Source organism: Mus caroli, chromosome 18, assembly GCF_900094665.2.
Source record: "Mus caroli chromosome 18, CAROLI_EIJ_v1.1, whole genome shotgun sequence".
In the NCBI taxonomy this organism is placed as follows: Eukaryota; Metazoa; Chordata; class Mammalia; order Rodentia; family Muridae; genus Mus; species Mus caroli.
The window spans coordinates 8649139-8661997 of record NC_034587.1 but is presented as its reverse complement, the minus strand read 5'-3'; the positions used below and the strand labels follow the sequence as shown (position 1 = coordinate 8661997).

General features: G+C 44.0%; 1 protein-coding gene across 2 annotated transcripts in view; it reads left to right on the top strand.

Moving 5' to 3' along the window:
* Tmem241 (transmembrane protein 241) overlaps positions 1–12859 on the top strand; it is a 127017-nt gene that overhangs the window by 46025 nt on the left and 68133 nt on the right. For both annotated transcript variants that reach the window (XM_021150584.2, XM_029472110.1), the window contains exons 10-11: positions 1829–1864; positions 7460–7494. In XM_021150584.2, coding sequence (XP_021006243.1) covers positions 1829–1864; positions 7460–7494 — 71 coding nt within the window. The remainder of the gene's footprint in view (positions 1–1828; positions 1865–7459; positions 7495–12859) is intronic.

The following is a 12859-nucleotide window of genomic DNA, read 5'->3' as shown; positions in this document are numbered from 1 at the left end:
TGTCCCTGTGACTCCCAGGTGAAGACCCTGTCCCTGTAACCCCCAAGTGGTAGACCCTGTCCCTATGACCTCCAAGTGGTAGACCTTGTCCCTGTGACCCCCAAGTGGTAGGCCCTGTCCCTGTGACTCCCAGGTGAAGACCCTGTCCCTGTAACCCCCAAGTGGTAGACCCTGTCCCTGTGAACCCCAAGTGGTAGGCCCTGTCCCTGTGAATTTCACTCCGCAGGTTTCCTTTTGTTCTTTGAATGTTTCTGCAGCCAGAAGCCACAGAGCCAGGTGTGTTTGGGAAGACCTGTAATTAATTCCTCTTTGGCAGGAAGATTGAGCGTTCAAGGCTTCATAGGAAAACCCATATCCCAGAAAAAAAAAAAAATGAAGGCACACAAAGTGTACAAATGCTCACTTAAATTTGAGGTTGGGTAAATAGCATATGATTCTTACAGCTTAAGTATCTACCATGTGGCATTGAACATACACTAAGATAAATGTTTTTAGCTGAGCTTTGAATGTATTTGAGTATTCTGGTTTTCTACAAAGAAATCCTATTGTGTGTATATGGCATGCATATGTGAGGTGTGCCCATGCCATGGTTAGTGTGGAGGCAAGAAGATAGCTTCTAGGAATCAGCTCTCTCCTCTTCTGTCAGTTCTATCTCTCTGTCTGTGGAGAGCAGACTGAGGGCCCAGAGCTGCACTTCCACCTGAGCCATCTTGCTGGCCTGGATTTTCATCTGCTAAGAATGCCAGACCTGGAAGCCAGTGAGTCCCATGATCCACGATAGTTAATAGAGTTGATAGCTGACCCTCCTCTGAGAGTAGCCAATACATACACAGGGAACAGTTGACTCAGGCAACATGGGTATTTTACTGAACTAGCAACCATCTGCTCAAAATGAATGGGTCCATTGATGCTAAACCCCAATAAAGGTTTAGAATTTGTATTTCTTCATCTTTGATCTGCATGTTCACTGCAGTTCATAGCTATAATATACTCATAGAGGACCTGGTGTAGACCCACAAAGGCCCAGTGCTTGCTGCTTGTCTCTTGTGAGAGCATATGCACTGTGCTTAGTTGATTCAGGAGTCTGTGTTCTCCTGATATCCTCTATTCTGACTCTTACAATCTTCCTGCCTCCTATTCCATAGGATTCTCTCAACTCTGAGGGGAGGGATTTCATGGAAACCTCAAGTTTAGATTCTCTCTCCGAATAACGTCTGGCAGTAGGTCTCTGCATCTGTCCCCATCTGCCTCAAAGGAAGCCTCTCTGATGATGGCTGCACAGGGCACTGATCTAGGAGTATAGTATAGTATCATTAGAACCCCTCTATTTTGTTTTTTTGATCAGTGTTTGACTTTGCCATAGGTCTCTGGGCACCTAGTCTCTAGTTCTTGTTATCCAGGCAGTGCTGGGCATAGGTTCCATCTCATGGACTTGGCCTAAAGTCACATCAGACTTAGGCTGGCTAAACCTACAAGTCTGTGCCACCACTGCTCTAGAGTATTTTGCTGGCAGCACAGATTGTAGGTCAAAGGCTTTGTGGCATGGTTGCTGTCCACATCCCTCTTTTGGAACCTGAAGGATACCTTCCCGAACCAAAGAGACTAGAATGTAGGAGTAAAGACTTCATGTTCAATTACTTGTATGGAATTTAAAATGTTATTTCAGGTTAAATCACAAAAATTGAACTAAAATATGAAGTACTCCTCTTTTTATAATGTATGAAATCAATAACTTAGAGGTAGAATTTATTAGTAGAGGATAATGATCATTTATGGACTTAAAACTTACTTCCATTATTTCATGAGTTTTCTCTTTCTCATTTCTCAGTGACATTGACCAGCAGTACTTAAACTATATATTCAGGTAAGACATTATTTACAGTGTTCAAGAATAATGTGTATCCTGCTTCTGCCTCCAGATAAGTTATTGTTTTCCAGCAGTAGTTTGATTATAGAATTTTAAGCAATTTGGCTGCTAAGAGGAGCAAGTTTAAATTTTGTGTGTTGATCATAATCTGAAGAATCCAAATGGTTGTTTTACCCTTAACCCTGGCAAGGGTCTGTTTAGCCTTGAGCTTCAGAGGGTCTGATGCTTCCCCAGGAAGGTGAGGGATATTTTTTCTAGTGCCCAAACCTTTGCTTCTGGACTGAATCATGAATCCCTTATTCAAGTAGCCCTGAGCTTGGCTCTTGTTAACACCTGTCTTATCTGATCATCCTCCTCACCTCTCCAGTCTTCACACAACACACACACACACACACACCACACCACACCACACCACACCACACCACACCACACTATATACACACACACACACACACCACACCACACCACACCACACCACACCACACCACACTATATACACACACACACACACACCACACCACACCACACCACACCACACCACACTATATACACACACACACCCACACCTACACACACACACACACACCACACCACACTACACCACACCACACCACACCACACCACACTATATACACACACACACCCACACCTACACACACACACCCTTCAGGTTACAGAATAGAGAGCTTCAGTCCAGATTTCTTTGATATTAAGCTTCACACATTCTCAGGAGTCTACATTTTAATCTAGACCTAAAGTTGTTTTCATGGTGTATTTGTTAAGGTGGTTAGTCATGTCTGAGGCTTAATTTATAAAATTTTAATAAGTATGGCATACTTATGGCTCCAGTGTGTGGCCAGCAGAGGATGGGGTTGCCCTATATGGGATAGCTCAGGATGTTTTCGGGCTTCAGCAGCCTCAGGCTGTGCACTCCAGGCTTGACTGAGAGAGTGCTGCTGAGGACCCGAGTGTGCCTGCACACAGACTTTCAGTGAGAGCACCAGGTTAGATATGCACCATAGCGTTTGGCTGTGGCAGTTTCTGATGGACTTACTTGACTTACAACATTCAGCATTCACTGTAGCTCCATTTTCAGAGAAAACTGCTGTTGGACAACTCAACCCAGCAGTTATTATAACACCCTGTAGTATCTTGATCTTTAATTAGTCATGTGTGTGTTCATATGTGCACACACATGAGAATACTGGCAGTGGACAAACAAGTCACATCTGGAGCCAGAGTTACATGTGAGTTATATGTGAGTATATGTGAGTTATATGTGAGTATATGTGAGTTATATGTGAGTATATGTGAGTATATGTGAGTGCGCTGACACGGGTGCTAGGAACTCAACACACTAACCACTTGATCATCCAGCCCCCAAACACTGTTTAATGTAAAGTTCACCCTAAGCACAGCTGTTTGATGCCTTTGTACTCAGACAAAAAAGTCCCAATCATTAGTTGTGCTGTGCTTAGACCTACTGGCTGGTGCTGTTTGTGTGTGTGTGTGTGTGTGTGTGTGTGTCTGTGTCTGTGTCTGTGTCTGTGTCTGTGTCTGGTGTCTCCCTTTGTTGTTTGCCTTATTGGGTGAAGCATGCTCTCTCACTGAACCCAGAGCTTGCCTTCTCAGCTAGGTTGCTGGCCAGTGAGCCCCTGGGATCTGCCTGTTTCTACCTTCCAGCTAATGGCTGGGATTTAAGATACTTTCCCCCAAAATGCCAATGGTTCTTGTTGTTTAAAAATGTTTCCCAGTGCTACCGTTCAGTGGTAAAGTATCCAGCATGCACTGGGCATTGGGTTTTTTCCCCAGATGTTGGGTCATAGTAGGCAGTTCTGCCCAGAAGACATGCCATGCAAACAAAGGTACAGCAACATAGAGAAGTGAGTCTCTGTCAAGCACAGCTCTTTACCCTCTCCCTCCTTTGCTGGGAGATGTCCGTTGCCTATGACACTTGTAGTCTGGACTTCCGGCTGACGTGGCAGACTCCCATGAAGCACCGACTCTGCCCAGATGTTTTCATCAGTAAAATGGTGAAGAGCTGAATCAGAGTGAGGACCACTTTCAGCTGGCCACAGCTGCTTAATGCTGGGAAATCAACATCTAGGACCCTGCACTCTGCTTGGATAAATAGATAGTTCTGTCTTGGCCTGCCTGGAGCACTGTCTGCCAGGGCAGAGAGTCCTTTGCTCTCTCAGTGTTTAGCAAGATACACAGATGGAAGGTTCTCTATCTTTGAAAGATAGCCTTCTTCACCAAGAATGCATTTGCTCCTGACTCTGACTCTTGGGTGTTCTCACTACAGATAACCCTAGAGGTGCTTAACTGAATCAGAACCCATTTTGAGCACCTGTTGTGTGCCTTATACCAGTATGCTTGGGACCCAGAGATAAATAAAATATGGTTCTTCCCTGTGAGAAGGTACAGGGTAAAAGCAAGGAGGGAACTAGTGATGAACGTTCTTGCAGTCCAGATAGATGAATAAGGCTGTGGCATTGTTCAGGGAACGGTTGGCTAGAGGGCTACAAATAACTGAAACTTCTAAGTACATATGTGCCTTCTAGCTGCATTTTGGGGAATTTAGGCAGTAAATGAGTGTGTCCTTGTATTGTGAATCCTTCTAATCTGAGTTCTTCTGTGTATAAAATACAGAGTTATTAATGTAATGTTCCCAACACATTCTCTACTTGTTCTGAGATTATGCATAAGCCTGCCAATGAGAAATGGGTGGGCATTCTCTGGGGTGGCTCAGTGGGGCAGGCAGCATGCAGGCTAGAGTTCGGAGACCACAGCTCCCTGGATCTTCCCACTGTATTTCCTGTGAGCAGATGCTTCCTGTCCCACTTACTGTTTCATTCTGATACTAGAACACTGCTCAATGTCTCAGGCCTATGTTCAACTGCTAAAGAGATTGAGGCAGGGTGATCCCAAGTTCAAGGTCTGTCCTGAGCTACATGGTGAGTTCAAGGGTAGCCTGAGCAACTTAGTAAGACTTTATCTCTAAAAGTCAAGAGTAAAAGTAAGGGCTCAGCAGTAGAGCACTTGCCTACCATGCAAGCATGGCATGTTAGGTTCAATTCCCACCTCAGTACCATACACAGAGGCATACCCCACACACCACACATATACACACACATACACTCACATACCACACATATACACATACATACACTCACTCACCACACATATACACACACATACACTCACACACTACACATATACACACACATACACTCACACACCATACATATACACATGCATACAATCACACATCACACACACACACACACACACACCATACACAGAGACACAGATCACACACACACCACATATATACACCTCACATACCATACATATCACACACCATGCATACACACACCCACACATCATACACTACATATACACACACATATCACACACACACATACACACACACCATACACAGGGACACAGAGACACAGATCACACACACACACATATACACACAAACATACTATATATATATATATATCACATACCACACACACACATACACACCACAAATACACATACATACCACACACATTTGGCACTCAATAAATGTTTCATCAAGAAGTAGGTTTTAAAAAGGTCTGCTAACCATAATAAAAATATTAGCATAATTTTATATTGGTATATTTTCCTCTTTATACTATATGTAATTTATAATTTGGGGGGTTTCAAGTTATATTTTTTGTCAGACATATTCTTACCACAAATACATTCAGAGGTGACTCAGTCTGTTAGAACCCGTATTGAGCCTCAGCTGCATGCCTGACTGCTTGTGACCCCCACAGCACAAGTATTGGGTACGGCTAGCTTTGGGAAGTTGCAAGAAAGGATTGGAAAATCAACCCTGGATTGTTTTTAACCTAACAGAATGATCCTGATAGTATTTGAGGTGCCATGGCAGGGCCTAGAAGACACTTTGGGATAGAAAAGGGGGTATCCATATCCTGCCATTGGAGCAATAACTTTTATGCTCCTGGATTTATAAGCAAAAGAGGTTCTACAAGTTAAAATAGTGAAGGGTATACTCTTAAAGAATATGAAGAAATGCACAGAGCCCATGCAGAGGACTAGGCCTTGCCAATTCTACAGTCTCATGTAGTGTTTGCGTGTATATGTGTGTGTATTTATGGCCATGTGTAAATCCTGTTTTATAAACCTACAGGTTCTTGAATAATGGGACATAGGGCTTATACCCTTTCCCTCTCTCAGAAACCTTCTCTCTTCCTACCTCTGCTGTTCTAAAAAATCCTAGTTTTAAAAACTCAAAAACACAAGGCAGGGCTTAAAATACAGCTCATTAGCATGACTAGCATCACGGAGCCCTAGGTTCAACTTGACTCTGGAAAACCAGAGATGCCAGGATGCCATCCTTGGAGATTGTGATATGAGCCAAGATGCTGGACTCTCCTGTCCTAAAGCCTGGTTAGAACTCGAGCAGGCCTTCCTATACCTGTAAACGCAACTCCTAAACTTAGCATGTTTTATTCCTACCCTATAATTACATCAGTTGCTGGATGTCTGAGTTCTGCTAGAAGCTGCAGAAGGTGGGGATCCAGCCCTTTGAATCTGGGCTCAGGGAGCAGTGGGAGTGTAAGGAAATGGAGGAGTTCCAGAGGGAAGGATGTAGTGCCAAGATGGAGTATGGCCACATCAGAGAAGCCCTCCTTCACATTCCTCACCACCTGCCATCTAGTGAGCGTTGGCTCAGGTAATCTTTGGCTATGCAGTGGGAAGATGGATAAATTTGTGAGTGAGTCAGTTGGAAATCTAACTACTTTTTACATAGCTCATCTCATGACAAAAATATCACATCCAGCTCACATCTAACAGCTAGCTTTTAGCTTGCAATCTACTTGAAATTTGGAACTTGCTTTATTTAGCTTTCAAATAGTCATTATAAGTTAAATGAACATTATAATAGGGCCAGCCAGGGCCAAGGAAAGTAATAACTGAAGGAGGGACATAAAACTCTTGTCCCAAGCATGCATCCTTGTCCTAGTTAGGACTTATTGCTGTGAACAGACACCATGACCATGGCAACTGTCACTTAATTGGGGCTGGCTTACAGTTTCTGAGGGTAGGAAGCATGGCAGCACCCAGGCAGACATAGTGTTGGAGGAGCTGAAAGTTCTACATCTTGATCCAAAAGCAGCCAGGAAGACACTGTCTACTGCAGGCAGCCAACCAGGAGGAGGCTAGAATTCCACATTGGGCAGACCCTAACCCTAGGAGACATCAAAGCCTACCCATAGAGTGACACACCCCCTTATACAAGGCCACACCTACTCCAACAAGGCTACAAGCATTTAACCACATGAGACTATGGGTGCCCAACCTGTTCAAACCACCACAGCCCTCTTGCCAGGTCATACGCCATTCCCAAAGATTCTCAGCCAGGATCTGGGTTCAAGCAGAAAGACCAGTGAGGGCAGTCAGCTTCCTTCCAGGTAACTCTACCTGGTGAAACTACATTTTTTTAAATGCAGTTTTAGGTGTTGGGTGTGTGCTGAAGAGAGCTTTCTTAACTGTTCTGCTGTGTTTTCTGTTTGTTTTGTTTTTCAGCATGGTACTCCTGGCATTTGCATCTCATCCTACTGGTAAGCTACCCTAGTGTTTATTTGTAATCCTTGTTCAAAACCAGGAGTCTGAACTTGGTTAGATCTCCGAAGACGTTCTCTAAGAGACTAGAGGATGTGACTGGGCTACTGATTTGAAATTACATTTAACTCAATTGGTTAAGGGACCTATGGCTCAGTGATAGAACACTTATCTAGCCCTAGCATGGACAGGCCCTGCGTTGATCCCAGATCTGCAGAATAGGAAGATGAAAAAACAAAAACAAAAAAAAACAACAAAAAAACAAAAAACAACTTCAGTGTGGATTTATTCCCTGTCAATGTATTCTTTCTTTTTTGTTTGTTTCTTTCTTCGAAACAGGGTTTCTCTGTGTAGCCCTGGCTGTCCTGGAACTCACTCTGTAGACCAGGCTGGCCTCGAACTCAGAAATCTGCCTGCCTCTGCCTCCCGAGTGCTGGGATTAAAGGCATACGCCACCATGCCCGGCATAAAATTTTTTAAAAAGAATACATTGAGCCAGTCAGTGGTGGCGCACGCCTTTAATCCCAGCACTCAGGAGGCAGAGGCAGGCGGATTTCTGAGTTCGAGGCCAGCCTGGTCTACAGAGTGAGTTCCAGGACAGCCAGGGCTATACAGAGAAACCCTGTCTCGAAAAACCAAACAACAAAAAAAATTTTTTTAAAAATTTATTTATGTTTGAGTACTTTGTCGCATGTACATCCCCATGCCAGAAGAGGGTGTCAGATTCCCTTATAGATGGTCATGAGCCACCATGTGGGTACTGGGAATTGAACTCAGGACCTCTGGAAGGCCAGCCAGTGCTCATAACCAGTGAGCCATCTCACCAGCCCCATCCATGAATTTATTCTTATCCCTGCGGTTTTAACGTTATATTTTGAGCTTTGAACTTTTTAATTAATCTACAGAATACTAGGCTGTCTAATGACACTTTCCCACATCTCTGTCATTGTAGTTTACCTCAGTCCTATCCTCCTTGTCCTCTCTGTGCTGCCTCCTCTTGTCTCCTCATCCCCTACAGTCTGTCTCCCTCACACTATCATGTCACATTCACCACTTTATATATTTTGAAGCTGTGGGAGTTTGAATATGCTTGGCCCTGTTGGAGTGGGTGTGGCCTTGTAGGAGTAGGTGTGTCACTGGGCATGGGCTTTAAGACGCTCCTTCTAGCTGCCTGGAAGTCAGTCTTCTTCTAACTGTCTTCAGATGAAGAGGTAGAACTCTTAGTTACACGGAAGCTGCCACGTTCCTGCCTTGATGCTAATGGACTGAACCTCTGAACCTGTAAGCCAGCCCCAATTAAATGTTGTCCTTAGAAGAGTTGCCTTGGTCATGGTGTCTGTCCACCGCAGTGAAACCCTAACTAAGACAGAAAAGTCTTGAATCAGCATATGAAAAAAAACATGATAATTATCTTTCTGGGTCTGACTTGTTTTGCTTAATATGATGTGCTCTAGATCTGTTCGCTTGGCAGAATGTCTTGCTTTATGCTGGGTAGAACTGCATTGTGTGTGCATGTGTGAATGTCCGTGTGTGTCCGTGTGTGTGTGTGTATGTGTGTGTGTCCGTGTGTGTGTGTGTATGTGTGTGTGTATGTCTGTGTGTGTGTGTGTATGTGTATGTTCATAGATACAGATTGATCTGTCACTTAGTTGCAGTCTTTTAAATTTTCTTCTTTGGCTATCAGAGCAGCTTATCTGTGCTCCTTCTAAAGTATTTGGTGAAGAAGTTCACATTTATTCTATTTTTATTTAACATTTAAAATGTTCCCACAAGTATTGCACAGCTAGCTGTACCAGCAAGCCAAGCTCACTCGCTTGCTTGCTTGCTTGCTCTCTCTCTCTCTCTCTCTCTCTCTCTCTCTCTTTCTCTCTGTCTCTCTCTCTCTCTGTCTCTCTCTGTGTGTGTGTGACTCTGTAGAGTCCTATTTATACCCTCTAAACATCACGTGTCCTCCATGTGCCTTGCCTCAGCACGTGCATTCAATCAGCCCGAGTCCTCAGAAGCAGCAACAAACTGCAGTACACCACCAGTTTTTTGGTGCATTTCTCTCTATGGCATCTCAACAAATGCAGCTCAACTCTGCAGTGTAAGGTGGACTAATACATGCATGTTGTTAGCAAAGAATCTTTCATCACATGGGCTTGCTTTAGCAGAAGCCCTCTCTCCTGTGTCTGCTTCAGTGAAACCTTCCTTCACATGTTTGCCCCAGCAAAACGACTTTCCAAAGAACTCTTTAATTTTTTAAATTTTTATTTATGTGAGTACACTGTAGCTGTCTTTAGACACACTAGAAGAAGGCATTGGATCCCATTACAGATGATTGTGAGCCATCATGTGGTTTCTGGGAACTGAACTTAGAACCTGTGGAAGAGCAGTCGGTGCTCTGAACCACTGAGCCATTTCTCCAGCCCCCTCCAAAGAACTCTTAAGTTTCCACTTCAGATGATTACACAGCCATGAGCATACTGAACCCAAGAAGTGGACATTTCAAAGGATGAATGAATTATGGTGTGAATTATATCTCAATCAGAAAGTATGTTGGAGACAAAAAAAGAAAACTCTCTCATTTGAGAACTAACTTGGATTATGGTCATACTGAGTGAGAGTAATTCTCCTTCAAACTATGTTTGTAGGGACTTGGGTGTGTCACTTAGTGGTAGAGACTTAGAGACTTGTGGAACATATGTGAGCTCTGGGCTCTGGGTTCAATTTCTAGAATGTACGTACATGTCTCTCTCTCTCTCTCTCTCTCTCTGTGTGTGTGTGTGTGTGTGCTTCATGCATGCCACACACACGTGCACACTGTAAGCTTGTTACACAAGAGGAGTCCTGTCTGTGACTTCACGTTAACTAAAGTAATTGAAGAGGCTTGGTACAGGAAATTTCATTCATGAGAAGGATTTTTGAAGAGTAATGGTTAGCTGAACCTCTTATGTCAGCAACAGGGATAGCCTTGACTTCCCTTGCTGTACACAGTGGAGAATCCCTAGGAAATGAATGTCCCCAAACTCCAGTGTCCAGAGCCCTAGATGTCTGAGTGCCATAGCAGGGCTTCGGCAAAAGCCCTGGCAGAGGTAGGTGTGGAATGATGAGTGGATATGTCTGTCGGCAGCAGTCCAGGAGGAGCTGGATTCTTCTATGTGTGCTAGAAGCAAGTTCATGATCTAATTCTTGAGCAGTGACATTGTAAGCCTTCTTTGGATATTGGGTAATGTGGAGGTGTCTTCTTTTTTTCCTTCTGTGTGTATATATGTATGTGTGCATACATATTAATGCATACCAGTATGTATGGAGATGTACACACATGTGAGTATGTGAATAAAGGACAGGCAGACTGTGGGTGTCATTTCTCAGGACATCATTCACATTGCTCTTTTGAAACAGGGTCTCTCACTTTTATCTAGACTTGACAATTCAGCCAGGCTAACTTATAGGTAGCAAACCTTAAAGAGTCGCCTGTCTCTGTTTCTCCAGTCCTTGGATTACAAACACGCCGTCATGCCTGGGTTTTATGAGATGGGTGCTTGTGTGGCAAGCACATTACTGACTGAGTGATCGCCTTAGCTGCAAACTTTATTATTTTTATAAAAGTGCTCTGCATGGTCACCGAGGTCATGTTTGTCACTTTCTTAGAGCTTTTACAAAGTGTGTATCAAGATGCCTTAAGAAGGGATATGTCTGCTTCTCCCATCTCCTTTTTGGGGAGTTCCACAGAAACCTGAGCAGCAATGAATTTTCCATTGAGCTAAGTCAGTATGAGTTGCACACACTCCTCAGAACTGTGCAAGAGCTAACCTATACGGCCACAAGCAGCAGCCCATCACTTTGACATCACTCAGGAAGAGTTGAGTGCTTTAGTTTTGTTTCTTAGAGCAAATGACCAAGACACTAAGGGCTATGGTGTGAAAATAACAAGAGTTCAGTGTCTTAGTTCCCTTTCCTGTTGCTCTGACAAAAGCAACATAAGGGAGGAAGGGTGTGTTCTGGCTCCCAGTTCAAGGGTCTTGTCCATCCTTGTGCAGAAGCCAAAGTGACAGGAGCTAGGCACATCCCATCTGCAGTCAGGAAAAAGAGCAGTAAATGTCTGTTGTAGCTCAGGTCATCCATCTGTTTATTCTTTCCCAGCCAGAGAATGGTGCCACCCACAGTGGGTGGGTCCTTCCCTCCTCAGTATAATTAAGAAATCTCCTACAGGCGTGCCAGAGAGCCACTGTCTAAATAATTCCAGATTCTATCAATTTGATGATTAACAGTAAACACCACATTCAAAATGTTTTGTTTTTTTTTTGTTTTTTGTTTTTTTTTGGTTTTTCGAGACAGGGTTTCTCTGTATCGCCCTGGCTGTCCTGGAACTCCCTCTGTAGACCAGGCTGGCCTCGAACTCAGAAATCCGCCTGCCTCTGCCTCCCGAGTGCTGGGATTAAAGGTGTGCGCCACCACACCCGGCTCACATTCAAAATGTACAAGACCTCTTGGGAGTCAATTATATTAACTTTAAATAGATCCTGGTGGTGGTCTCCATCTCAGGATTTTATTGCTGCAAAGAGACTCCACGGCCATTGCAACTCTTATAGAGGAAAGCATTTAGTTGGGGCTGGCTTACAGTTCAGAGGCTGAGTCCATCACTGTCATGGCATGCAGGCAGACGTGGCTCTGGGAAGATAGCTGAGATTTCTACATCTTACTAGTCAGACAGCAGAAAGAGAGAGTGCCACTGGACCTGGCTTAGGGTTCTGAAATCCCAAAACAATCTCCAAGTGACACACTTCTTCCAACAAGGCCACACCTCCCAACAGTACCACTTTTTATGAGCCTTGGGGTCATTTTTAGTAAACCATTACATTTTCTAATGGTTGTTTGCCACTGATTCTAAAGTTCAGCAGATAAAACAGCTCTATAGACTCTGTGAGTTAGAGTAGATGTGTTTTTAACTAAGAAGGTACCAGTGTGCCAGAGTGTTTGTACCACTTGCCGTTTTACCCAGAACAGCATGAGGGTTCAGTGGCTCCTCCACACCCTCACCGACCTTTGTTATGTTTGTCTGATTTGATCTAGCAGGTGAGGGTCTCCTAGTGCAGTTCTTGCCTGAACTTCCCTCGCCCTCATTTCTGAGAGGCTGTAGGATGAGTTTCCCTGTAAATGCCTCTTGGAATCAGACAGGTTGTTTGCCTGCCTCAAACACTGGGTTTCTTTAGGTTTGGGGAGACAGAGCTGAACTGTTCTTCCAGTCATTATACAAGTTAATGAAAGGGTTCAAGGACCTTAGAACCAGCCGGGCGTGGTTGTGCACGCCTTTAATCCCAGCACTTGGGAGGCAGAGGCAGGCGGATTTCTGAGTTTGAGGCCAGCCTGGTCTACAAAGTG